This window comes from Micropterus dolomieu, linkage group LG11 (assembly GCF_021292245.1).
Source record: "Micropterus dolomieu isolate WLL.071019.BEF.003 ecotype Adirondacks linkage group LG11, ASM2129224v1, whole genome shotgun sequence".
Taxonomy (NCBI): domain Eukaryota; kingdom Metazoa; phylum Chordata; class Actinopteri; order Centrarchiformes; family Centrarchidae; genus Micropterus; species Micropterus dolomieu.
Genome location: NC_060160.1, coordinates 17,364,942 through 17,392,191, shown reverse-complemented (window position 1 = coordinate 17,392,191; position 27,250 = coordinate 17,364,942). Strand labels below are relative to the sequence as shown.

Sequence of the window (27,250 nt, the reverse complement as noted above, 5' to 3'; positions counted from 1 at the left end):
TGGTTTGGATAAAAGCAGATGTTCATACAATGAATTGCTCCATCCACCCTCAGATGTGGTTTCAGGGACTAGTAGTATATACAGAGGCTTGTCCCACAGTTAGTTTGTATGCAGACACTGCTTTAAACACTAAGCTAACGTGCACCTGCATTCATTAGCTGCCTCCCCCAATCTCTGTTAAATTAGGGTATCTGATCTTTTCAAAGGAATCACTTTCATCAGACTTAGGAATAGTTTGTCTTTTTTTATTGCAGTTAGATGAGACGATTGATACCACTCTTGTCGTATCAATCTTCTCATCTAACTCTCTCCAAGAAAGCAAATAAGCATATTTCCCATGATGTCAAGCTATTCTTTTAAATTGTAGATCTTAACATTAGTCATAAATGAGTATTGTACGCAAAATGCACATCCACTCTTGCACTATTACTTACCACATGAAGTCTCACTCACTGCCTCTCAAAAACCCTTCATCATAGACCACAGTAGAGGAGAGCAATAAGGAGTTCATGGCACAAGATGAGTGGATTGAGCTGAATTAATTTTAATTTCAGATCACAACACTTCACTTTTGACAGATGAAAACTTGTTAGCCTGACAGAGATCAATCTCAAACGCAGTCTGTCCCTTTACCTACACTTATAACAGGTTGGTCACATATGAACAAAAAGTTTGTATGATACACACATTTCTTAACCAAGAGCAAAAACCAGTGGACATGTCTGGAAAGCTAATGTGCCTCCAAATAGACCTTGGATGGCCAAGCCGACAGTATATGAACAGACATGACAGGATATTATAAAACTAGCTAAGCATGAAAATGGACAATCCCTCCTTGCACAGCCATTAGAGCTAAGAATACCCTAATAAGTTTTATTTTGTATTTTTCAAAGGAAAGCATGTTTAATGATCTGTGAAACAAGCTTCTGCAAGAGAAACCCACAGGACATGCTGGCAGTTCAGAGACAGAAATGAGATGCTCTTTGATGTTTTTTCTTTCCAAATAGATGCTACTTCATAATTCTCTGCACTGACCACTTCATACTCTCTTTGCTGCCAGCTTTCATCTGTTTTACAAAGCACGAGGAGCTAGAATTAGATTCCTTGTAAAATGGAGCAAATGCCGTTCATATGAATATATGATGAAATATAGTAAAACGGAGAAAAAATCATATCACAAGTGTGTAATTTTATATGATTAAAACCATAATACACCTTCATACATAACACACAATGGACTGAAATTCACTCTACTGAACAACAAGAAGCTTTTCAGCTGTTCTGAGAGAGGATTTTCTGTAGGTGGGCTGATCAACAACACTGTGAATCAAACATGCTTAAATTAAAATGACCTAAAGACAAATCATCCAAACATCCAAAGATTTTTATCCTCTACAGTGATACTGGCCATTCATCCTATATGATCTGTATCTGAAAAGATATTTATTGAAACCAACAACAAGGTCACAATACAAAACATCTTTAAAACGCAACGGAACTGCTGTGATGTAAAGACACACAGTAAGTTAGCTTAATGTTGGGCATGACAGTTCTTGACCTTGATAAAAAAAAAAAATCATTACTCATGTTCCACTTACTTACTTACTCGTATTTCATGGTCTTCATCAGCAGATGAGGTTTGCTCAGTTGTCATTGATCTCTAGACATTCAAATTATTCTGGCCATCTTTAGGAGGTATCCATGTCCATGTAGTTGACTGTTATAGTTTATTCTTAAAAAGGTACAGAAAAAGAAAGTACTGTAAATGGACCTTGAGTGCAGTTTGTTTTCTCAAGTTTCCAAGGTCTAGAATGAACTATAAAGCTCAACATTTAAACTAAAATGATCCTAAAACTGCACAGAATAGCGGCAAGTTTGAACATCTACAGTTTCACGGTAACTGAACTGTACTAACCTACTGATGATAACCATGTGATATGGTCAGAAGCTCCAGAAAAAGGTAGCGTGTGAAGATTGTTCTGTCAATATGTGGTGGTGGAATGAGCTCACTGCTTGTCTGTTGACTGAAAGAATGACCTGGCCATTTACAGCTGGTCACTACTCTGGGTTGTTTAGATCTTGTGTTTGTTGTTGTTGTGTTTTCATCTCTTGGCTGTTTAACGGCTCTTTAGTTTTCAGTCCATGCAGCATATTTCAGGCCATGCTGGATTGTCACACGAAAAGGAGTGTTTGTTCAAGGCACAGCAAGAGACGTAAGTAACAAACTACAATCAGTTTACATTCAGTTTCATGGGAAACACTTTCATCCCACCATGAGGAACTCAAAATAACCCAAAAATACAAAACTTGCCGACATACAGACTGTAAACCAATGAGACGTGCATGTGTGTAACTTGACCTTAAGAATGAGGATATGAATACATACCTCATTTAACATACAGTAGTCAACATGCAGTGGTGTGTCACACTGAATAGGTTAATGCAACTGAAATCATGGTACGGTATGGTAGTGCTTGACATTTACTGTTTGTATTTGTATTTGGGACACAACAAAATATAGCACAGAAATATTTGACCAACACAAAAGAAATTAATGATTACTAGCACATATAACAAATTATTATGAAACATTTTTACAACAAAAAACCCTAAATATAATGGCTTTTAGTAACACAGGATTTAGTTACTTTGAGTATTTCACATAATTAGCAAAATTAATAAATTCTTTCCATGAGACCATAGACTCCATGGCATATTTTTAAAATATTGTAATTCCAGGATGTGCTTCTAATTTCCCCATGCCTCGTACAATTTAAAGGAATGGTTCTACATTTTGGGAAAGGAACTTATTTGCTTTATTGTCGAGAGTTAGATGAGAGGATCGATACCACGCACACATCTGTCTTATATAAAGCTATAGCCTGCAGAGGATTAGCTTAGCTTAGCATGAGGATTGGGAACAGGGGGGAAACAGCTAGCCAGGTTCAGTCCAAAAGGTAACAAAAGCCTCCAACCAGCACCTCTAAAGGTCACAAATTAACATTTCATATCTAATTTGTTTAAATCCATAGAAAAGCAAAAGTGTTCGAGACAATTTTCAGCAGCGGATTAAGAAAACTGGGGAGTTGTGTGGTATATTTCTTAGCCTGGCACAATTACTTCCTGGAGTCTCCACTGGTAGCAACAAGACGCCAGTAAGTTGCTGCAGCCAGCCAAGGAATGGTCATGTACTGGCTCTGGCCTAACTGTTTCCCCTTGTTTACAGTCTTTTTGCTAAGCTTACCTAAACTGACTACTGGCTGTAGCTTCATATTAACTGTACAGACATGCGAGTAGTATTGATTGAGCAAGAATGCAAATCAGCATATGCAAAATATTGAACCATTCCCTTAAAATAGATATCGAGTTGGATCACATACACAGTCAAAACAGCACAATAAGGGAATACTCTGGTTAAAATGGGACAGCTCTGCAAATCCTTGGCCCATCTCCAGTGGCCCCCGCCCCTAATCCAAAGCACAATATCAATGACACCAAAAATACTGTAGCAAAAATAGCAACCTTAAATTGATAATAGTTACAACAAGCTTCAGGTACAGTCAAGCTGCTTGTGCCTCCATGGAGAGAGTCTACATATATTACAGTACATCTCTGGGTTACATTCAGCCCCCCGTCTGTCTGCTTTCTCACTGCAGATGGCTTCACAACTAGCTGCCCTCACCCTCAGCCTCTCCGAGGAACCAGATATCACCCGTGCCCAGACCACTCTGTCAGTCTGCCGGGGCAAGTCTGCTCACACCACCCACTCTGATGGGAACTTTCACCTCCACTCATGCCCGAGTGGCACAGCCTGGAGTATTTTCTAATAGTCACTTTCATTACTTTTAACCTTTTTAACTCGCAAATGAAGCCATAGAAGAAGATGGAATTCCTGTCATGGAGCATCCAATAGTTTAACTAAAATCATCTGTACATTAAATGTGGATTCTGTTGAGATGTCCATAAGATGGGTTCAGGAGATGTTATGGCAAACTGCTGTCTATATAGTTATAGTGACGTTTACATAGATGCTGCTTCTATATTCTTAAGCTTCTTTCCTCTTGGGGCTCTTCATCCTTTTCTAACAAGCCCAGTCTAGTCTCAAGTTCTGAGGCAGCTAAGTTGGAGTCTGAGGTTAGTGGCGAAAACGCAGCATTGCGGCATTTAGCAATCTGTGTTCCCCAGGCGAAGGACACGTGGAATCAGCTTGGGGGATTTGGTGTTACTGGTAGCTCACGGGGCTGTCCATGAGTGGGCTGGAGCAGTAGGGGTCTGGGGGGTCTTGGAGCTCAGTCTCATGTGTATGGGCGTGGTCTCCCTCGCACTCCTCCTCCTCCACAGGGCCGTGGCTTGAACTTTGGGAGCTGGCCATGGCGCCGTAGCTGTGGTGGGCCGGGGAGGGCATGGGAGTCAAAGCCAGCTCTGGCTCCAGCAACACGGATGCCACAAACAGCTGAGGGAGGAAGATCAACGTGTAGTTTATGATCGTGTCACACAGTAAATCTCTTACATAACGGGGAGTGCACAAAATGGAAGTATGGTTTTAAATTTGGGGTTGTGGTCTTTATTGTGCACGGTCAGTGCAACATAATATCTTCAAATATCCAAGCTAAGATTAATGAATTAACAATTTTTACTTACCATATCCTTAATCCAATCTAAAAAATACAGTAAAGTGCATAAAATATAAATCCAGTTTTTAGAGACATAACCTATCTGCTCTGAAGGATCATAAAGGTGATTGTACATGTTTTAACTTAGAAGTTAAAGTTTTAAAGTTCAACGTAGGCAAAGTATTCAGATCCTTCATTTAAGTAAAATTAGTATTACTGTACCACATTGTAAAAATCCTGCATAACAAGTAAATGTCCTGCATTCATAATATCACCATTGTTAGAATATTATAGATAAAAAAATGTAGCCTACTTTAAATGTTTTATAAATGTTAAAATACTCCTCTGTAATCTAGTGGGGTAGAAGTATGTAGTATAAAATGGAAATACTCCTACAAATATCATCTGAAACAAACAACAACAACAACAACAAAATATATGAACTATATATATATATATATATGTATATGTTTTAAGCCATTCATTACAAATCACATATACTTTACATGTTCTTCCAACCATTTCCCCATACTACCATAGTGTATTAGTGTGGTTTTGATTCCCACCCAAGACTTTCAAATTATAACATCCATGTTTTTTTGTTTGTCTTCTGGGGTTTATTCTCTGACAACATTACTCATAAATGCAACACTGCTCAGCAGCTGACTATCAAATCTCAGATATCAGAGCTTCCCACCAGTACTTACAGTAAATGCACCAGCCTGGAAACCTCAATGCCCAATGTAACTCACAAATAAAACCTGAAGTTTCCCGTCCCTGACATATGTGGCAAAGGTAGGCAAAACACATAAAAAGAAGAAATACAATATACTTTGAAAAATGTTAAACACTAATTTAAAGTATATGTAATTTTTAATAAATAGATTAAAACAAAAAAAAAAGCAAAAAAAATGGGATGCTCCTGTAAGGTATGTTTTAATTGTGTACGGTCAGGCTAATAGGAGTAAAAGGTGATGCTTTACACTGGAGGCAGTGGTGGATGTTACAGTACTCCTGTCTGCATCAGTGAACATCCCCTCTGTTGGCTGATCAGACATCTGAAATAAAAAAAAAAAATGCACACTATTCATTCAGTATTAGTACATCTCCAGATGAACTTATTCTCAGTGAGGTGTGGTGGAGCTGACCTGGTAACTCGTTGACTTGTCTGGTTGCTTCCTAAGGCACAGGCGGAAGAGGGAAAAAGCAATAGAGGAGAGCAGGGACACTAAGGTGAAGAGGGTGATGGGGTGCACTGGACCTGTGACAGTAAGGTGGGATTGCAAAAAAAACATTACAATGTCATAAAGCACACTCACAATACAATGACAGAAACATTAACAGGAAATAAATGGTAGTGATAAGGTACCTAATCTGAGCATAGAGAAGAAGAGTAGCCAGAACATGCAGAGGATGGGAGCCACGATGACTTGGCTGATTGCTGCTCTGTGGATCCGCTGGTTGAGTTTGGTGGGAACATATGCATAGTAGATGTTGTATCGGTCAACCATGTGCTTCAGGATCACATAGAGCAGACCTAGAGAAGCACAAAATATCACACATACAACCTGCAGTAGTAAAGAGAAATTAAATTTGATGAAATCAATCACACCTGAGGCTGTGGGATAGAAATGAGTGGTGGCACAGGGATGGCAGGGAAAAGCATCGAAATATCTAAAACACCACAGCAGTCTTTAGAAACTCGAGGGCAGTATAGTTGATTTAGGGTGGAAAGGCAGAAAATCCTGTTATTGTTCTTTAACATAATACTGGTATTTTATATTTTGTTCTCTGAACCATTCAAGTTTAATGCAATGATCAATGTGCAGTTAAATGATGCGACGTGACGTGGATGCAGTGTGACCTGATTTGAAGAAAAAAATGAAAATATGTCCTTAAAACATGCAAATTCTGTTTCATTTTCAAATTCATAAAAATCATATTATCCTCTTCAAGGTTTGGCAGTTACATGAAATCCTGTGTTGCTTCTTTGTGCTTCCACCCGATGACCAATGAGATTATTTGCCTCAGCTCTTCCTCAGAAAAATGTTTGTACAACTAAAATGCCAATCTGCAGAAACCGACACAGGTAAAATGCACAGAACAGCAGGGTAATAAATATGAAAGGGCCTATTCGCACTGAGGATTTGAATATAGAAGTAAATAGAAGCTTGGTGAGCTCTGGGCAGAGACAGGAGCAGAGTGGGCGTCTGGCTCGCAACTCACTGTGTCTGGGTGTCTGGGACTACAGCAGCAAATTCACACAGTCTGCGTCGGACTGGCAGGCAGCAGAGGAGAGTGAGGTCACAGTATGAGGACAGACAACACATACACATGCAAGACTAAGAGGGAAGGTGATAGGATCGAGGAGAAAGAAAAAAGGTGGAAAGAAGGAAGGGGTAGATGGTGGATAAAGGAGGATCACTGTATGTTGCTTACCGAAGGGCGTAATAATGGGACATGTGATGCTGTAGGTCATACTGACTGCAAAGATACACATGGTCCAGGCATACTCCAGGCCAAACTGGAACTCATAAGCCTGACTCTGCAGATGAAAACACAAACACAGTAAGTCAAACGAAGGTTAAAATCAAGGGCAACTGGACTTGGTTGAAGATACTGGAAGACGTTTCGTCCGTCATCCAAAGGACTGATGAAGTCCTTTGGATGAGGGACGAAACCTCTTCCTTCGTTGGATAACTATGACCTGGATGACTGAGAATCTTCATAGACAAACACAGTAAGATTCTTACAACTAACGCAACTGACACAAAAAACACTGAGATAAGCATGAAAGGCCCAGCTAACCCGTTTGACATGAATGCGCTCAGCCTGGGACTTGGCAAAGCAGAGGCGGATGGCATACACCGTCAGTGCTGGGATGCGAAGCAGCTCCATAGATGTGCCAATCAGACTGGATGTAATAACATAGTTTACAAAGAATGCACCGTTGTCAGGAAGAAACACGCACCTGCAGCAAAAACAAAACAATGAAACCTGAGTGTTTGGGACTGAAAGGTCTTTTTAGGAGCCAAATGGGGAGGTTTTATTTCAACAAAAGAGCAATCTTACTGGAATTTGACCTCCTTCTCATCCAGGAAGTTGACATCAAAGAGCCATGTGAAGAACAGGTCCAGACTACAGAAAGAATAAAATATCAAAAGGACATATTTCCAAAAAAAAAGTTGCAAACAATTCAAAAGTGGGTATAAATAATAAGAACTGCATAAAAATAAGAAGAAAAGCATCTGTAGATCTGCTGTAAGTGTACCTGGATAGACCAAGTGAGGGCAGGAGGATGACCATGAAGACCAGCAGTAAAAAACACTTGTGCATTGTTACTTGGTTCTCACCAGACCTGAGACAAATGAATCATAAGGGATCACCATAAAAAACATCCTTATGCAATGCATATTTAGTTGTAAAACATATTTACACTCTTAAACATGATAAATTCATAAGGTGAAATAATGTAATGTAAAGTCAGTTGACTCTACATGTACAGGACAGCTAGGTTCATTAGCATGAACTACGCTTTTCACTCCAAGAAACAGCTGATTTGCATTCGGCCCTCCGCACATCACGCCTGCACAACACGTTTGTGGGGGTGGTTATGTGAAGAAAGGGTTCTCATAGGTGCAGCGTAAGGTTCTCTCCTTATGCACAGTTGTTGTGCTCCTCCTCCTGCTAGTCACCATGTGCTGCTCTGCACACGGTGACTACTGTGCATATCATTATCCTCACATGGAGATCTCTATGACAACCTGCCCAGAATAACAGCGCGGGGAGAGTGACAGCGAGAAGGAGGGAGAGTGGGGAGAGAGTAAAAAGAGCAACAGGGTGAAAGAGAAAAAAATATATAATTGAGATAAAGAAAAGGAAAGGAATGGTGGGAGTTGAGGGGAAGACAGGCAGCTACACATGAAGGGTCCATTTGAAGAAGCAAAGGACAGGCATTTCCATTTCAGAGGAGAGTGGCGATGGCTGGTAAGTACCTGGTCCAGTGGGACTCAAAGAAGGCTGAGTAGTAGACGATGAAGGGCAGGAGCACTGAAAACGCCCACAGCAGGAGGGTCGGGAAGAACTGGGTAATGACTGGGCTCTGGTTTGGATGGCAAAATGATTCATTAATGGAACCGAAGAGGGCTAATAATGCTGCATTAAGGTCACGCAGTTCAACTCAATCTCAAACTCTGACCTGCAGACTCTCCACAGGCCTTGTGACATTGAACTTGTCCATTGTGTTGACGATGATGGCGGGAGTGGTGAGGAAGAAGAGTAGCAGGAAGAGGAGGATGTTGAGGAGGACACAGCGGAGCCACCAGCGAGATCCACACACTGACAGGTTTTCCCTGGTGATGGGAGAAAAATAATGAGCCTCAATTCACAATCATCCAGCAGGGCAGACAGCACAGATAAAAACACCACTCTCCCCTGACACGCCTGTACTGTATGCGTTGACTCCCTGAAATAGCGAGCCTGGTCACCTCTTGTATGTGAGCTGGTCAAAGTGTTTCCACTGGAGAGCAGGCTGGGAACAGCACACTTCAACATTCCATTTTAATGAAGGAACAAACGTACCTGCTCCAAACCCGCTGCCTGCGACTGCTCCTGTCTAGTTAGTGCGAGAACACATTCACGCACATACCAACCAATCAGGCGTGAAGCACAAACAGCGACATCTCTTTGGTTGTACATATGCATCACTCATTTGTTACATAATCTCACTGTGCTTTCCAAGATAAGAAATGTGCATTATAGCTAATCAAATCATGGATAGGTAAGGAGCTTTAAATAGTGTTTGAGACTGATACACACAAGCAACAACATACTGAACTACAGTTACAGCCCACAGAGCTTTGACTTGAGGTTCCAGATCCAGAGGTTTCCAAAGATACCAAATATGTGTAGGTAAAATTAATAGGGTAATGTGATAAATGATGGATAAGACTTGTAAAACTGGATATTACACTCAAATCATGGTTCTGCGTGGGTTTCCTCCCACAGTCCAGAAACATGCAGGTTAATAAGTTACTGTAGGTGTGAATGTGAGTGTGAACGTTTCTCTGTCAGTGTACCATGCTTCTCCTCCAATGCATGCTGGGATAGCATACTGCTCCCTCCAGCCATGCACAGGATAAGGACAAATAATGGATGGATAGATATCTCCCTTTCTTTAAAGTGCTAGAAAAGTATGTATATTATGTTGTCCATGTGGAAATGTTTTACTTTGAAACTTATCAAGTGAAAATAAGAGTATTTGGTTTAAGGGGCACCAAAAAAAACTAACAAAAACCAAATGACGGGAGTTCCAGTAATGTCAGCACTGACCAGATGATGTCACTAGGAGCAGGTGCGTAGTCAATCCCCCATTCGTGCGACTGCACCACAGTGGTGATGCTGGACTGCTGGGGTCTGCGACGACAGCGCACACGACTGTAGTCCTTCACAATGCTGGAAAGCAAAACAAGATACCGCTGCAGAAGTCTGCATCAGCACTCCATGAATTTTATAGTTGCTCCCTGCTGTGACAGGGTTTCTGGGATGACAGGGTCAGGCAGACATAAATCCTCAATGTCATGCTGGTGTTTACTCACACAGCAGTCATCCTCTCATCGCGGAAAGTCACAAAGGCAATGCCCAGCCTCTTCATGGAGATGCGGTTCTTCTCAGCATTAAACTCGTCCGTCCACTTTTCTTCTAACTCACTGTAATACTGTTCTGCATCCACCTGCAGAAAAAAGTTAGAGCACATGTTTCTCACTGCATCTTCCACTCTCAGAGAGATACCCAGATTTACAGTGGCAAGATACTGTATGTTGTTGCTGCAGTTACCTACTTTTGGATTGGAGTGCCATCCAGTGGTAACATACTTTCTGTGCAGCACAACTATGCAGTCACCTATCAATCCCAGTTTTGCTGATTAATAAGTACCTTTTCAAAGCCACAGATGTCGCAGCACAATATCTGGGCGCATGGGTGGGTCTTAATCATGATCTTCCCCTCCTTTTGGGCCTTTGTGGCAAAATACAGCCTGCCTTTCATTGCCTTGCGCCTGCAAAACATAGCATCATCAGACAAGAACCTCTCACTGATCACAAACTGTGTTGCTTCAATCTGTAGCAGTTAAGATACCTCTCTAAGTCCAGCCTCATCAGCTTGTGGACATCAAAGCAGAGACGGATATCAGTGACAGTACAGCTGGGGTAGGCCTCACTGGTGAATGGAGCAAAAGAAGATAATCATAATGAAGGTGATGACAATGGGCTTGTGCATGTGTTTGCATAGAGGATTGCAAGAGGGTTTCCTTGTGACACCAATCAAAGATAAGGAGAGGATTTAACTTGACTTCATAATAAACAGAGAAGAGAATGTGTGTACTGGAAGTGTTTGGTGATGAGTCCTGGGTCAGAGATCTCTCTTGGTATGGAGGTAATCATCAGTGTCCTGGCTACCTGCAACACATAATGCAACCACCATGAGCAGTTACGTTATAATGAACAGTGATCAAGTGATATCAGCCATGCTAGTGGCGTGGCTCGCTGGTCAGTCGGTTGGTGCCGACAGAAATATCTCAAGAACTACATGGACAAATTTGGTACATCCACTCGTGGTCCCCAGAGAGTGAATCCTTTGACTTTCCTTTAGCACCACTAGCAGGTTGACATTTGTGGTTCAGAGTGAAATCTCTCTACCACTATTTGGAACACACATTCATGTTCTCCTCAAGATGAACTGTAATCACTTTATCCATTAACTTTTCATCAGATCAAAATTTTAATTTGCGCTTAGGGCTAATGAGCAAATGTCAGCATGCTAACATCCTTAACTAGAGAAACAGACTTGACTAAGATGGATGTTTTTGCAGCGGAGAAATTGCCAGGCCTTGATATTTGAACAACATGATGTGCTGGTGACAGACCTTCTCATCCTCTCTGTACTCCAGCCGTATGGAGTGGTGAACCATACACAGCAATGTGATGATGAAGTACAACAGAGCCAAGATGCTGTGGAGCCAAAGAAAGCTGTCCCTGTGAGGAACAAAAACACTGCTGTCATTTAAATGAATTATATATATATATATATATATATATAGTCTGATGTTTTTTTCTTGGTCCTGTGCTATTTCATGAGATTTGATTTTTCATTCATGAAGTGTTACACTTACTTTGAGCTAACATTAGCCAGTGTTGTTCTTCCAAAGTTTTCAGGACTGTCTCCTGTAGAAATAACGCAACATGACAGAGAGCGAGACATTTTCATTTCTAAATGACTTTAAACCCCTCCTCTTTTGTCTGGAGGGTGAGGCAACAATGGAGCAATGCCGCTATTCAGAGAAAACTTTTTCCATCCAATTTAATGAAATCCCTCCCGTCTCAATGACATTTCACACAAAATTCAAACATCGTAGTCATGCCTAACTCTGCTGTTTTAATTTGGGCACCCTTTGTTTGCTGTTGCCACGGCAGCTTGTCAATGGGTGTTGGTTTATTTAATGACTAGGGTGACACACTCGTCCATAAGATGACAGCCAGCAGTAATAAAAAAGTTTCTGTGGACAGCCCATTCCTTGTAGACCCCATAATGACTCCTGCCTTCATCCTGTTATAGAATGGCTTACTCAACGCTTCCTACAAAATAAGCACACAACTGCCAAAAGCCATTTCTGCTGCTATATAGCAGCTAATTTTGCACCATCCCACCCCTGACACCTACATGTGTATGTTAACAGGAAATTAAGCACTTTCTATTCCTACAATCCTACTTGGAAGCGCTAGATGAATTGCCACTGGTATGTTTGCAACTCCCACTGAAATACAGTGTTGTGTGTGTAAATAGTAGTGGGCTATTATTATTTCAAAATGTTTATTTAAGTTAAGTTAAAAATAACTTTCGAGTTCTAATCTTATTTCATTTACGCAAGAAAAACTTTGTTGTTTCACCACAGATTGTTTTAAGCTAAAGTTTCTGAGTATCTAACTGATACATCCTTTGGTGTGTACATGTGTGCATGATCATCTCTGTGTGGCCTGGCTTCTCTCCTCGCCGAGGTGCCCCATGTGTCGCTCTAGAGCTTAAAGATATCCCTCAGCTTTTGGCCAGCTAGACCATCATGTAGGGACCAAAATACCCAGGAGGTTCCCGGAAAAGTTGACCGGCAGGATTACGGCCAAAGACAGCAGGCAAACCACTGTCATGAGCAGGATGATGTGGCGCTGGAAGGACAGGTATGTGACAGCATCAATGCCACATTTGCTACGGATCTCGTCATCCCTGCGGAAACAGAGAGAGGGGAAACTTTCAGAATCTCTTAAATCAGAGAGATCCCAAACTTTCTCTGCTACATGACAAAAATAGAGATGCTGCAAACTGTTTAGTAGTGGAATTTCCACACATGCAGATGTGATGATAATCAACGCAGTGCAATCTTAATCTAGCATATGTATGCAGCTCTGTCTATTGCCAGGACAAATCGTCCGACAGCTTATACCTCATCATGAGTAAAACTGAGGCAAAACTACTTTGGTGTAAGAATATGTGGTAAGCCGGGAGGTTCAGGAAACCCAGTGTCATAAAATAGAACAAAAAATAAAAAACAGCCTGAAAAAAGAAAAGAAAAGAAAAGAAAAGAGGTGCATGCTAGTCTCATGGCAGCCCACACATTGCGAACTCGCAGGGTGGGTTTTCACTTTCCCAGGGATCCCAGGGTGAGCCACTGGCATGAGAGCTAAAAACAGAAGCAACCAAACTCTACCATAATACTATGGAAACCATGGGCACCTTTTTACAGGCCTAAATCTGTTGTGTAAAGTCAGACTCGAGCAAGTGCAAATAGTCAATGGGAAACCATGGCACCAGTGGTCACATGAGCCCAGACTCGTTTGTTTTTCCTGCTAAATGAGATATAACACGAGACTTTACATTTGACGGTGCCATCAGCTTTGAAGACAGAGGGCCAATAAAAGGATGGAAGCTAAGATGAGAGAAGGGTAAAATAATTACAAGGGCAACTGCTTTGTGTACTTACTTCATATGGTAAAGTGATGAGAGCCACGAGCAGAAGCCCTGGAAGGAGAGGGGAATCATAAAACATCTAATGGATTCCGTATTAGAGATCATAAATGAAATATGCATGCAAGTCTGTGCACACCACATCTGGCTACTTGCATGCATTCACTATTTGCATAGTAATAAGAGTGACACAGAGATGGAGATTTAATAGGTCTAGCCTGGAGCAGTAACCACTTTACTGCAGCCTCTGTTTTGTGTAGGCACAGGGCGATGACTCTTGTCTGACTCTTTGTGATACACCATTATAAACATGCAGGGAGTGACCTCAGTCTATCACACAGGTGTCATGGAGTCACAGACAGTCCAGCTGAGTCATGATCCAAACTTTCCCCTACAACAGTTGACGCAGTGCCATCTTAGACAAATGGAGTTGATTATACAAGTGCAGCATGCAGAATTTTTAAACATCACTATATTACTGACAAATTAACTTTGACAACTTGGTATAATGACTGTAAATAAAATAGAACTTTCTACATTTCCCATTATGCCTTCTGCTTTATATTTTGCAGTGTAGAGACAACTGGAGTCTGTCTGGAGTCTTCTCCTTAAATGCTATGCCTGTTTACCCAAATTATACTATTTAAGTGATTAAAGGCACCCTGTGGAGTTTTTAACCACTAGTGGCACTGTGAAGCAGTGTTAAGATGAGCAGGTGTTCTGCCAGCCACACAACTTTTAATATATTTGTAGCATCTCACAGCTATGAAATTAACATCTCATTGAGAGTCATACTTTCAAACTAGGGCTGGGCAGTTATAAACTTATTATCGCCCCTTAAGGCATTAATTAATTAACACCAACAATTATTTTATGCATGTTAATGCAGTTTTTATTTTTTTATTAGTTCGAAAGTCCCTTGCTCACTGGCTCTGAATACACATACAGTCAAACCATGGGTCACAGGAGGGGCGGGATGTTGATCAGCCTGCAAATCACCCACCCAAACAAGCAGTGGAGGGAGGCTTCGGCAGACTACGCTGTCTTCTTTTTTCCATATTTCTCCACCCGCGATCTGTTATCACGGCAGCAGGTGAGCTGCTTGCTTGTTAATGACGCAGCCTATCAAACAACTCAAACAGCCGAAACCAACATCTGAACCCTGTGTTTACTGTTGCTTTAACGTTACCTGGTCTGTGCTTGTAAAATATCCACCGCGATTTGTTACGTCATTTCAAGTTTTTAACCAGTGAACACGCGCACCAACCCCCCCCCAAACTTTCCCTTACAACAGTTGACACTGCCATCTTAGACAAGTGGAGTTGATTATACAAGTGCAGCATGCAGCATTTTTAAACATCACTAGATTACTTACAAATTAACTGTGACAACTTGGTATAATGACAAATTAGAACTTTCTACACTTCCCATTATGCTTTATATTTTGCAGTGTAGAGACAACTGGAATCTGTCTGGAGTCTTCTGTGCTTGTAAAATGTAAAATATCCACCGCGACTTGTAACGTTATTTCAAGTTTTTAACTGTGTGAAGTCTGTGCGAGTGAGACTGACAGACTGCTGCTCCCAGATAAAAGATACCTGATGCTGATACCTGTTCAGAAAAAATACAACAAGACAATTGGACTCTGATGGTAACTTGTTTTAACAAGCTAGATAAAAGGTAATGCCCTTGCAGTGGCAAATACCTTTAGATATATTTTATTGCTACTCTGTAAAGGGAATACTGCTGGAAAAAGGACCTTATTTGTTTAAAGTGTTTGCAAACCACAGGTTATTACACTTTTGTGTATACAGAAGACATACATTTAAATTAAAATTGCGCACTACTTTAGAATTCATTATTCAATTTTAACAATTAATCGCAAGAAAATCATATGAGTAATCGCGATTAAAAATTTTATCGTTGCCCAGCACTATTTCAAACCAAATAAAAATGGTCTTCCGACACTTCAGACTGCCTTTCCTGGCTCCAGTTGCTGTGAACATGACCATGTAAAGAAAAGGTGACAAAACTAAAGATGGGGACCACACCACATGGGCACAGCAAGCATGTAACATTAGCATTCATTTTGTGTCGTGTTGGCGTCTACCTGACAACTTTAAGCCCAATATTCACTCTCCTTTTAACTGGTCTTGTCTCCACCAATCAAATTTGTATTGCTGCTAAATGTCCACTGGCTAGTCGTTAACTTTGTTTGCCAGCCGTTTGGTGGAAGACAGTGGGTTAAACTAATTAAGAGTTTTTCGTTGAAAACTGTTGCCTGCTGTGACTGGAAAGCAGGTTAATGAGAGCAGAGCTGGAGCACTGTAAAACCAAAACAACGGGCTAAAAGACGCTAAAGACGCTCAATGGGCTACAGCTGGAAGGACCTGCAAAGTTGTGGTTTCATCACCACACTCTTTTCACATTACACATGGTCATCTACTACATTGTAAATAAAATAATATTAATTAGTGCAGCTATAAAGTAAGACCTCAGAAAAGGACCACGCTAATGAAAATTCAGAATTTAAACAATGTAGGTTTCAACACATACAAAAAAATATTTCATGAGATTAGACATGTTGACTTCATTTCTGTTAGACCTTTAGGACACGTAAATCTGTTTTGTTGAGACAGGCTGCATGTGAACAAGTGTTTGTTTAGCATGAAATCCACAGGGTACCTTTAATTGATCTGAAAAGTCTATTAAGGGGTTTCTTGGTGTTTTGAGGAGCTGATGAAAAATTCTTAGCCAAACCAAACCAAACTTACCATGTCCTTGGTCTCAGAGTCGGAGGGGCTGGATTCTGATGGAGACTTTTCCTTCTCACTTGGTTCTCCATAAAACAGGGACGTGAGACTGAATTGGAAAGACGAGATAAACAAAGAAATAGCAAGATCATATTGACTGTGGCCTGAAATAACCATATATCGATATCAATATCATATGTAACTCAGAGCTGAAAAGGAGATCACAACCAAGACATAATGTAACAGCTGTAGACTGTCCCACATAACTGCAGCCTGATGGTTGAGTTTATGGATATTTCTTTGTGTGCCATACCACTGACAGTTCAACAGCATGTCAAATTAAGCTGCATAATTGAATTAGTACGAGAGAGGGCCGCTTGGCAAAACACATGCTGCTTGCCCTCGGTTGTAATGAAGCCGCTACCAGTCAGGCAGAACTAATCAAGCCTGCAGTCCCCTGGAGACGAGACTCAGGTCAAGCAGAGGAAAACCGCTGCAGACTAATGCAGACTGCTGGGTGGGTCTTGACTCATTTTGTATCCTTAAAGGTATCTGAATAAGTGCTGAAACGATAATTCAATTAGTTGATTGGCAAGAAATTCAAAACATTTTTGATCATTTATTATTTGTTTAAAGGATGCGTCTGGTGATATTCTATATTTTTCTTACCATCAACAAATTCCATGAAAACACTAAAACCAACAATGCATTATCCTAACAAATATTATCTGTGTATCCAAAGAGTATTATTGCATCCTGTTATTTTATTATTGCATTATTTACTTTTGTTTGAGTAATGTTTGCTAAAAATTACATAGCCCAGCTGTTTTAGGAAATTATTTAGTATTTTATAAAAATTAAAACTCATGTGTGACCTTTTTTAAAGATTTAACTATCAATTGGGAACCAATGGATTTTGGGTTGAGTGCCACAGACAGTATAAAAAAGTTGTAAAGGTTAACTCATTGTTTGCTTTGATCTTTTCATGGGATATGATACAAATCTAGAATAACACTGGCCTTCTTTAAGCTATTTATCAAGGGAAAATGTCAAATGTTTACTGGTTCATGTAGAAGCTCTTTGAAGTAAGTTGCTTCCCATGCAGTGCCATTCATATTCAGCAGAGGGAGCTGCAGGCTTCAGGATCAGGACTCAGGAGTGATCCCACTGGGAATTATTTCTCCATCTTAAATGTTGACAGGGCTCACAGACAAGCAAGTGTATCAGATTTTTTGACAGCAAGTGATTGATTTACCTGTCATTCTCCATCAGCAGAGCCAGGCGGCCATAGTCCCATGCAGCCTTCCTCAGGCAGGAGAAGATGAGCAACAGGAACTGCAACATAGGACAAGAACATGAATGCAGAGCGTTTAAGAATCACAGGTACACGCCTTGTCCTTATCTGCTCTCGGCTTAATATTTTTCAAAACCTTTGCTTGATTTGAAAGCTGAGGCCCATCTCTGCATCCTCATAAAAAACCTACAAATGAAAGGTTCAAAATGCAGCAGCAATAATAAGCCTTCTTCTTCCTTTAGAGTAGTACGTGGTTGTCTTGGAAACTACCAGAAACCAGTCAGCATGCACACACGAACACATGCTGTGCACTAATGACGAATGAGTGTGATCAATAGCAAGAATAAATATGAATAGGCTCCATTCTGCCACAAATGGAAAGCTTAACTGTAAACTCACAATTAAGTGAAAAGACCCTCTTTGATGACATTATAGTAGACAATAGTAGATTAGTGAGGAAGCGCCCTGGTTAAATATCTAAGATCATAACAGGGTGATGATGGATGAATGTTGATAAATGCAAATTGAGTGACAGTGCTGATGAATGTTTGATTTTAATTACAGCATTAAATCATTTACTCATTTGGGTTTAGAAGACATTTGGTTTAGCGGGCATGGGTGACAACCACGTTAATAAGACAAAAGCTCCCATAAATATTGAATGATTAATTCTGTAGTGATGCAGAGGCATGCATAGACAATCAGGGCATCCTCATCTGAGGCATGTAGATGAATAATCAGCGTGTGTTCACATTAGCAGTCAGGGCCAAACTCCTTCTTTAAATAAGAAATCTCTCCATTGTCTTGCTGTTTTCTGGGTGTCCATCCTGCTTGTTGTTTTATTTTAATTGGTTTTGATGTGTGGGCATGCTCTCCTCAAGTCCCACAGATGATTTATTCTGTATGATGTTGGGATTGATGCAGAGGCGTGCTCCTGTCACCTGGGGAGAACCGTTTTTTGACTCATGCTTGTCATTAAGAGACAGTGCTCAACCCGCTGTGTTGTCTTGACAACCAGACGGCAATAAAAATGAGCCAATTAAAATGTGGATGTGGCAGATTGAGAGTGATATCAGTATAGAGATCAAGCTTGACAAGGCCTGACAGTGGATCTGAGTTAGTTGACAAGTGAAAATGGAAGTCTATTATTATCTGGAGAAAAATATGCACAGTATGTTTATAAACAGCGTATACATGTATCATCCGATGTGAAAGGAAAGTTAAAATCATTAAAACATGGCAGATTGCCATTGTCTAGAATGCAATTTGGTACTTATGACAAGCACACAATGTGTGTTCTTGTACATTCTTATAATATCCAAAAGTCCAGACAAGGAGACAAATAAAAACCTCCACCGTGTTTTGCAAGACAATGGCTTAATTTAAAGTTTGGATTTGTTTTTTAGAGACTTTTTCTTGAGAAAATAAAGTTCCTATCTTGGCAGAGGAATATGAATCTGAATATTTGTATGTATAATAACAATATGCATCCAATATAAGTTTTTTGACATTTACTGTTCGCTCCATCCAAAATCCAAAGTGTTAGTCAAGTGTTTCTATACTCTACTGTTTCTTTAATTGATAAAATGGAGCCTTTCCTAGCATGCACCAGTCTATCATATAGACAAACATTCAGAACCCCCATTCACACATAGGAGCTGTTTAAAGTCTCCAACCACTTGTCTTTGGTCTGTTGAAGGAATACCACCATTTTGAATGTAATAAACAAATTATATGGAGGAAACCCACATACGGGAGACCATAAGATTTTATATGAGTACTGCTACAAGATGATTTTTCAAAGTTCATGCCTCTAGCATGGACTGCACGCTTTCTGTTAAAAATGTGTTGTCTCCAAATCCAAGATGAGATAATGCTGATGACAGGTTACGAACACCAAGCACACCCACAACAACAAAGGACATTTAATAAGACTCATAAGATACACAAATAAACAGTAAACATTAAACATTAGACCACTTAAAAGTACAATTTGTACATAGGTTTAAAGGATTTAGTTATTTTAAAAAGCAGTAACAACAATTAATAGTATCTAGTTTGACGTCCTGGGATGAGACCGGGCTGGATGTACAGTATATCCAATGTCTGATAATATATTCTTCAGGTGTAGGTTAATATGAAAGCACTGGTTAAGGTTAGTTAGGATCCAGGGTGAGGGTTAAAATCAAGACTAAGTTTACTGTTAGGATTACATTTGCATTTAGGAACGTGGTAGTGAGGGCTGAGGTCCACAATTTATTGAAAAAGAGCATGTGTGTTCACACATTTCCAACACACACTATGTCTGCATTCATTTCACATAGCATGAGTGCTCCTGATGTTGCTCTTGTAATGTATTATCATCAAGAGCTTGAGACAGGATGTCCATTAGATACTGTGTTGTTAAAGAAACAGCCCTCAGACCATGTGTCACCTCTTGTCTGTTTGTATCAGGGCTCTTCATAATATCTCAACAGGGTGTTGGCAGCTATGAATATATTCAGAAACCTTGTTGTCAAGGCCCTCTAAGCTGCAGCAGTATCTAGAGAAGAGATGATTCGTGGAAACAAATGTGTTGTGAGTGCAAAAGTGGTTGTAACTAAAGCAGGAACGATAACTCAATTAATTGATTTGCAGATGAACAGAAAATTGCCTATTTTGATGACTGATGGTTTAAGTAACTTTTGATTTTTTGTAGTAAGTAGTAATTTCTATTTTATTTTTTTAATCAAAAATGGCAAAAGATTTTGACATTTTGTGTTTCTCTATGATGAAGTCTATGATAGTAAAATGAATCAGTAATACAATAATCGTTGGCTAAAGCCATTATCCTAACGTCCTTATATTTGCATAATATAATCAAATTTAACTGCTCTTCTGCAGTTCATTGTGTAAACTGTGAATATTATTGTTTGTGTGTGTGTGCGTGTCTGTACCATCCAGAGAACCACATTGATGGTGAGGACTGTGGGCACCCCTCCAAACGGCAGACCCTGAAGGACGCTGCTGCGGGAGTGGGCACGGTAGCATCTCTCAACGGTGCTGTTTTCTTCTCCAAACGAGTCCAAGAGGCTCAGAACATCCAGGTCCACAGCGCTCCCCTCCACAGGTGGCGCTCCCGTCACAAACAGCTCAGAGTGCGCCATCAGTACCGGACCATATCTGAAGGAAGAAATAAAGAGACCATTAGCAAAGATTGGGCGACTTGCTTGTTTGTTTGACATGTCTCTGTCTTTATTTTATGGTTTTGAGACACACCTGTTAAAGTTCTCAGGCTCCAGCAATGGCTTTACATATCCTAACCCCTTCATAGTGCATGATTGTTTGCAGAAATTAAAGTGACACTTTTGCTTTAACTTTTGCTAAACAGCAGCCAAGTGACCATTTTTAGATATTCCTAAATCATAGCATTTAGCAGTTTAGCTAACTTGCTGTTTAGCATTTATTGAAAATACTAAGCTATTTTTAGGTTAGCTTGAAAGGAGAAAAGTCAAAAAGTGAGCAAACTGGATCAGTAATGTGGTTTTAGGTTATCCAACAATATTATCTAGGTAAGGATACAAAAACAGTGAGCCACAGTGACAGTGAGTAAAGCTGCTGAACTGAGAAAAGGCTTTTCATCGTGTTAATTTGTTATTTCTTTTCTTAAAAGTTGCATGTCTCACTTTAAAAGGGGCTATATATATTTTTTCAATGAAATTAATCACTTTTTTATTGCCTGTGTGTGAAGGGATTGTAATCTCACGTAAAAATGATCCACATTTCGGGGGTTTTTGCGTTACCTCTGACGGCCAGTATGCCTGATCCTATGTGAAGACATAATGACAGTTGACTTTCAACCTATTAGAAAGGTAAACTAACATTACTGCAAATCATGTGAAACAAGTTAGGTAACGTTAGCTCACTCGCTAACACTGAGCAGTTGCTTAAATTTATAAAAATATTACTGTAACGTTGCAGTGGGAGTTTACATGAGTTTCCAGCACTTTGCGTGAAGTTCATGAGTGGATGAGGAAAGCAAGCATACGAGCACGTATCTGATTGCAAAATAAAAACCGCACTGCTAAAGGCCGCTGAAAACTATAATGCCCCTTTAACCAGGAGTTTTAAGTCTTGTCATTTGTTGTCATATATCTTTTCAATACCTACTCACCCTATACAAGCCTGTATTTACACAGACTGAGAATTACGATGTTTGTGCATTTTAATGAATACAGTCAGTAAGGTAGTGGTGCTGGTAATAAGCAATAACATTGGGATAGTCTGTTTTTTCAACATAAAATTGTTGTGACTCATTGTGCCACTCACTCTAAGTGCAATTGTGATAGGATCAGTCTAATGACCATCACAGCCCATTAGCAGCCATTGATCTGTGTCTGTTTCTTTATCTGATAAATAGAAGTGGAGACATCACATGGAAGCGACAAACTGATTGGATGACAAATACAATGGAGGCTTCTTAAAAAGCCATAATATGTAACATGAATATGCTAATGAGCCTATTCAACTACATAGAGAAGAACATATTTCTGTTAGAATGAAGAAAAATAGTTTCACGAGAACAAGACTCACAAGAGTAAAAGCTTAAACTGTTTACTCCACTGCAGTTTTGAACAACGTGTTGAGGATTGGCAGTTATAGCCACTCTCTGCATGTTTCCCTCTGTCTAGAGACACATGTACAGGATATGCTCATTCACACTGCCATGACTACAGAATAGAGGCCCGAACCATCTGTCCTCCAACACCACACAAGCTCCTCACTTTTGATCAATACAGTCCCGACTCCCAGCTGCTCAGCTTGTGTACACTCCTCACTGAATAAACAGGGAAATGGAGCAGCAGCAGAGTGCTGACAAAGCTTTGCATCAATACTGCGATTCCACCTGAGTGAAAGACATCAGTCATCAGATTTCATGAGGAAAATGAGATTCCACGATATATTCAGAGATGCTATTACTGTGACAGAACGATGGTCTCAGTAGTAAACACACAGTGGCCTGCGCAGTAGTAAATGTCAGCCAAAACTGCATCACAGCCCTCTGCTGTCCAGCTCTTACAAGAGCTGTGAGGTAACACGAGATTGAAATAAGTGAGAAATGGGAGAGGACGCCACAGGCCTCCAAACTGGCACACATTACCGAACCCAGCCTTGGTGTGATTTACCACTGCGCTAATGATGTCACTTCCTCAGAAGCACCATTACAGTTTTGTGAAGCATTTACCAAATAGCGCTTATTGTGCAACAGAAGCCACAGCAAGATGTCTGTTGTGGGAGGCGAGCTGATCAATGACAGTACTGCTGGACTGGCTGTACATCACACTGTCAGAGAGGTCTGGAGATGTACAGAAGTCTAAAAATACAACCCAGTAATTTTTAGCAGCTCTCTCTGCACCACTGTAGTCTTTTTCATATTTCCTGTTGTGAAACTGTAAAGGTTGTTTAGATACCGTGATACAAAGCATCTGAGCCTCCCCCGTGGACACAACTGGAGATTCTCTGAGGATGGATCACAAAGCAAATCCATAACGTACACACGCACACAGACCCACACACAGTCTGCAGAGCTGTGTTAGAAGCCGATGTACCATACATCATGCTTTCTCTCTCTGCCAATAATAAATTAAGCCACCGATATGCACAAAAGGATTATTTTACAGCTAAAAATGGAATAATAACCACATGGACTTAGAGTTCAAGGAGAGAGCATGCAGTTTTCTGAGAAGCACATAAAACTGAGACTCCAACTCTCAATAGCTGGTTGATCACACGCATTATGTTAGTTTGATTATGCTATTGTAGTTGGACTAGATTATTTATATTGAACAGCTATTGGATGATACATTTTAAGCAAAGATTTGTGTCTAAAATTGTCATTTTGGAAACACGTTTTCCAACCAGCTATCTTCAGGAGATATCAAAGCTGTGTGGACAATAGAACAATAAATCAGCCGTTGACCGTCAAGCGTTGACCTTTTTTTAAGTAATTCAATCATCGTATTAAAAAAGCCTAAAATGGAAAGCTGCTGTAAAAAAAGTGTTCTTATTTTTATATTCCTGAGACGAGCTGATTGTAGCAAACAAATCAATGAGCAACTGTGTGAACTGTGACATACAGCAACAGGAGCTGAATCAAACAGAAATGATGCCTCATTATGGAAGAAAATACAACAACTAGCTGTGAACTGGAAGCATACTGAGCTCTAACAAAGTTTGACATGCAGAAGCATAAACAGACCTTTATCGGCTCATTGAGCTGTTCTTCCTGCATCAGACGAGGCGTTCACTTTGAATTCTACCGGCTGCTGATGCTAACAGTGAAACTCTTCCTCTCCACCCCCAGAACAGAGCAGGATGCTGAAGGATACAGGCAGACTATGGTGTGGTTTCACACAACATTTGGACAAACGTCACAGCATGACTCAGCAGTTTAACCATGAGACTCCATACTTTCTGTCTAACCCCTCAAATATAAACACTCAAACATGCTCACAGTGATCCCATGGTATCCATTTCCTCTCCAGCTTACTGAGATTCGGCAAATCTGAAGTCTTTCTAATCCTTTCCCTCTGCTCATTTCTCTCTTCCTCATCCCTGAATCAGGCTGCCAAGCCAACGCAGCAGATTACAAACTGATGTTTGGCTTGGGAAGCAACGTTGTTGTGCCTCCCGCTGGCAGCATGAGTGAATTCTCTGTGCTCAGTTTGACTATTATGATAACAGATGCTGAAGTCAGTACTGGAGCCTCGAGCTGGTGATGACTTCTACCTGAGTTTGAGTCAGAGAAGCAGAAAAAAAGGGGAAAGCTGTAAAGAGGAAAAAGCTAGCTCATGTCAGTTAATCTGCTCATTGCACTAGAAAACAGCTGAGGTATCTCCATGTTTGTTTCTGTGTGTGCGTGAGAGTGAGTGAGTGAGTGAGTGAGTGAGTGAGTGAGTGAGTGAGTGATATTATCCCTGAGGTGATGGAGACAAAACAAATATACTGTAAGTCAGAAATTCATAATTACTTAATTCAAAATTAATTTATAGTAAACTTCAATCCAGATGTCTATCATCCCTCCCTTATAATGTTTTGATTAAATCAGTTGCTGCTGTAGCTTCACGTATTGTCTAAAAGCAACATTATTTTGGTTGTCACCAACTATGCCAGTGGCCTAACGGTTAAACTCGTGGCTTCAAAACGGCAGTCCAGAAACCAATGGGTGACGTCACGGTGACTACATCCACTTCTTTTATACATGTTCTGTACCAATATAATGGCAATCCATCCAACAATTTTTACTCATGGCTCATGGTACAGGAAAAGTCAGGGGATCACAAAAGTCATTAGGATTCATCCTCTTGGCACCATGGATATATGTACCAAAGTTCAATGGCAATCCATCCAACAGTTGTTAAACCATGTCACTGAAAAAAAACAAAATAGCTGGTGTTGCTAATAAAAAGTCAATGAGTTGCCAAAACAGCAGCATCCTCTGGGGCCCATGAATGTCTATGCAAAAAATCATGACAATTAATCCAATAGTTGTTATGTTTGAGTCTACACCAAAGTAGTGACTGACCGACATTACCCTTCAAGGAGCCATGCTGCAAGCCTAGCTAAAAACACTGGGGAAATAAGTTCCCTGCCAATATCCGAACCAAGTGCGAAGGCATTTACTACTCACTTTTACAATCCTTTAAATCACTTCACCAAATACCTTATTAAGTGCTTTGTCATGCTGGAATGAGAAACTAAATTTATGTTATTATATTAAAAAAAACACACACACACAGGAAACACGTTTACATCTAAACATGTTTTAAAGGGGTTGGATTCCCAGCCGCACCAAAGCCTCATCAACAACATAAACCATTTGGTGGACATCGTCAAACATTCAGTTGGATACATCTACCTGCCTGAGGGAATGAGACAGAGAGATGGCCCTGTTTTGCCAGAGACATGTACCATAAATAAAGCGTGAACTTACGTTAACGTCCACACCTCTGCACCTTAGCAACTGCCAGCCACTGTGAGAGAAAAGACTACCCCCAAGGACAACTTGCAATCACCATAAATAAAAGAATAATTGCTTCAGAGCTGTTGTTCTCTTCTTGACTGCACTGACTGCAGCCTTGTTAAACATGCAGTTTTCACCTGCTGCTGATCTGTTTGTGCTGGTTAAGGCTCTTCTCTCTGCTTAAGACAGCGATACCTGCGTGGAAGAGAAAGGTTTGACGTTTCCCCTGTCATCGACATCTTCTGAGAGGCCCAGAATTGGTAGAATATGCATGAGCGATTTTTAGCTGTACTCTCTGCATGTTAATCTAAAACTTAGACCCTGATTATGGAAATTCTGGGGTTTACATGTATTCTGTAACAATCCTTCTCTAACAAACTGTTAACAAGCCAATAAAAATCCGGTGACATGAGATGATGCGGTGAACTTTCACTGTGCCTTTCACTTAGTAGTATGCTGAGAGGCATGGGAGCATCCTAAAAAGGCAACATCTCTTTCTTGATGCAGTTTGTTGTGTTTAGCATATGTCTCACATTTCAAGACTACGCTCCCTTGACATAGTTAATAATTGTGCAGTTTTTTTCTGATCAGTGCACCTGCAGTTACCCTGAATGACAAAGCTCTTTTATGGCTGGCAAATGCAACAAATTGACACCCAACCTTCGTGGCAGCATTTGTAGTTGAGATTATGTTACTTCAGAGTTTTCATAGTCATTTTTCATGGGAGTTTATATTATTTTGTCTACCCCCTGCAGGTCACAGGTAAGCCCCCCATCAATCCAAAAGGACCAGGGGCTGAATAATGGTTTAAAAATGTCTTCTCAAAGCAGAGCTCAGATATAATCACAGCACATTTGCAAAATCACATGAGGGGTGTAATAAGACTTCTCCAGCGTATCACTGCTCTCATTCACATGCACCTGTACGTGATTGTTCAACATCTAATTCTAAAATCCTGAACATTAACATGCTGCTAAAACAGCCTTCACTTTCTAGGAAGGCATTTCCTGCAAATTCCTGGCTGCACAGATTTGCTCCCTGCTACAAGAGCATTAGTGAGGTTGGCCAGTGATGTTGGGCTATAGCGCCTGGGTCCAATTCATCCCAAGGGTGTTAGATGGGGCTGAGGTAACACCAAACTGGGAGAACTATTTCTTTATGCACCTGGCTTTGTGTACTGGGGCATTGCCACATGAGGCCTTTCCCAAATTGTTGCTGCAAAATGCAAAAAAGCCCACTATTGTCTAAAATATAATTGTATGCTGTAACATTGAGAGTTATTTCCCTAAATTGGAACTGAATATCAAATCAGACAGCAGCGTCCACACACTTTTGGCCATATGCATGTAATGCATCTCATCTGATGACATGTGTAAGTACATCTTATTTTCAACCCTACAGGAGCCACAGGCCTCTGCTGTGATGGTTTTTGGTTGGAGGGTGGTGTTGGGGGGTGTGGATGGGCAACCCTTATCAGACTCAGCCCTAGGCGGGGGGCGGGAGGAGGCGGAGGTTTTAGCACAATCTGCTCACCACCTGCTCAGTGGAGGAGGGCGGGGGCTTTACTCTTTTCATA

General features: G+C 40.5%; 1 protein-coding gene across 1 annotated transcript in view; it reads right to left on the bottom strand.

Moving 5' to 3' along the window:
* Positions 1 to 2,471: 2,471 nt before the first annotated feature.
* Positions 2,472 to 27,250, bottom strand: part of tmem63c (transmembrane protein 63C) — a 30,987-nt gene continuing 6,208 nt past the window's right edge. Inside the window, exons 2-23 of the mRNA XM_046063635.1 lie at positions 20,609 to 20,834; positions 17,634 to 17,713; positions 16,400 to 16,487; positions 13,642 to 13,679; positions 12,745 to 12,887; positions 11,782 to 11,833; positions 11,536 to 11,644; positions 10,995 to 11,068; positions 10,749 to 10,829; positions 10,548 to 10,668; positions 10,211 to 10,344; positions 9,945 to 10,067; positions 8,812 to 8,965; positions 8,609 to 8,715; positions 7,885 to 7,971; positions 7,686 to 7,751; positions 7,422 to 7,584; positions 7,053 to 7,158; positions 5,983 to 6,150; positions 5,762 to 5,874; positions 5,597 to 5,671; positions 2,472 to 4,453 (exon numbers count right to left, since the gene is read on the bottom strand). Coding sequence (XP_045919591.1) covers positions 4,223 to 4,453; positions 5,597 to 5,671; positions 5,762 to 5,874; positions 5,983 to 6,150; positions 7,053 to 7,158; positions 7,422 to 7,584; positions 7,686 to 7,751; positions 7,885 to 7,971; positions 8,609 to 8,715; positions 8,812 to 8,965; positions 9,945 to 10,067; positions 10,211 to 10,344; positions 10,548 to 10,668; positions 10,749 to 10,829; positions 10,995 to 11,068; positions 11,536 to 11,644; positions 11,782 to 11,833; positions 12,745 to 12,887; positions 13,642 to 13,679; positions 16,400 to 16,487; positions 17,634 to 17,713; positions 20,609 to 20,818 — 2,523 coding nt within the window. The 5' untranslated portion in view covers positions 20,819 to 20,834 and the 3' untranslated portion in view covers positions 2,472 to 4,222. The remainder of the gene's footprint in view (positions 4,454 to 5,596; positions 5,672 to 5,761; positions 5,875 to 5,982; positions 6,151 to 7,052; positions 7,159 to 7,421; positions 7,585 to 7,685; positions 7,752 to 7,884; positions 7,972 to 8,608; positions 8,716 to 8,811; positions 8,966 to 9,944; positions 10,068 to 10,210; positions 10,345 to 10,547; positions 10,669 to 10,748; positions 10,830 to 10,994; positions 11,069 to 11,535; positions 11,645 to 11,781; positions 11,834 to 12,744; positions 12,888 to 13,641; positions 13,680 to 16,399; positions 16,488 to 17,633; positions 17,714 to 20,608; positions 20,835 to 27,250) is intronic.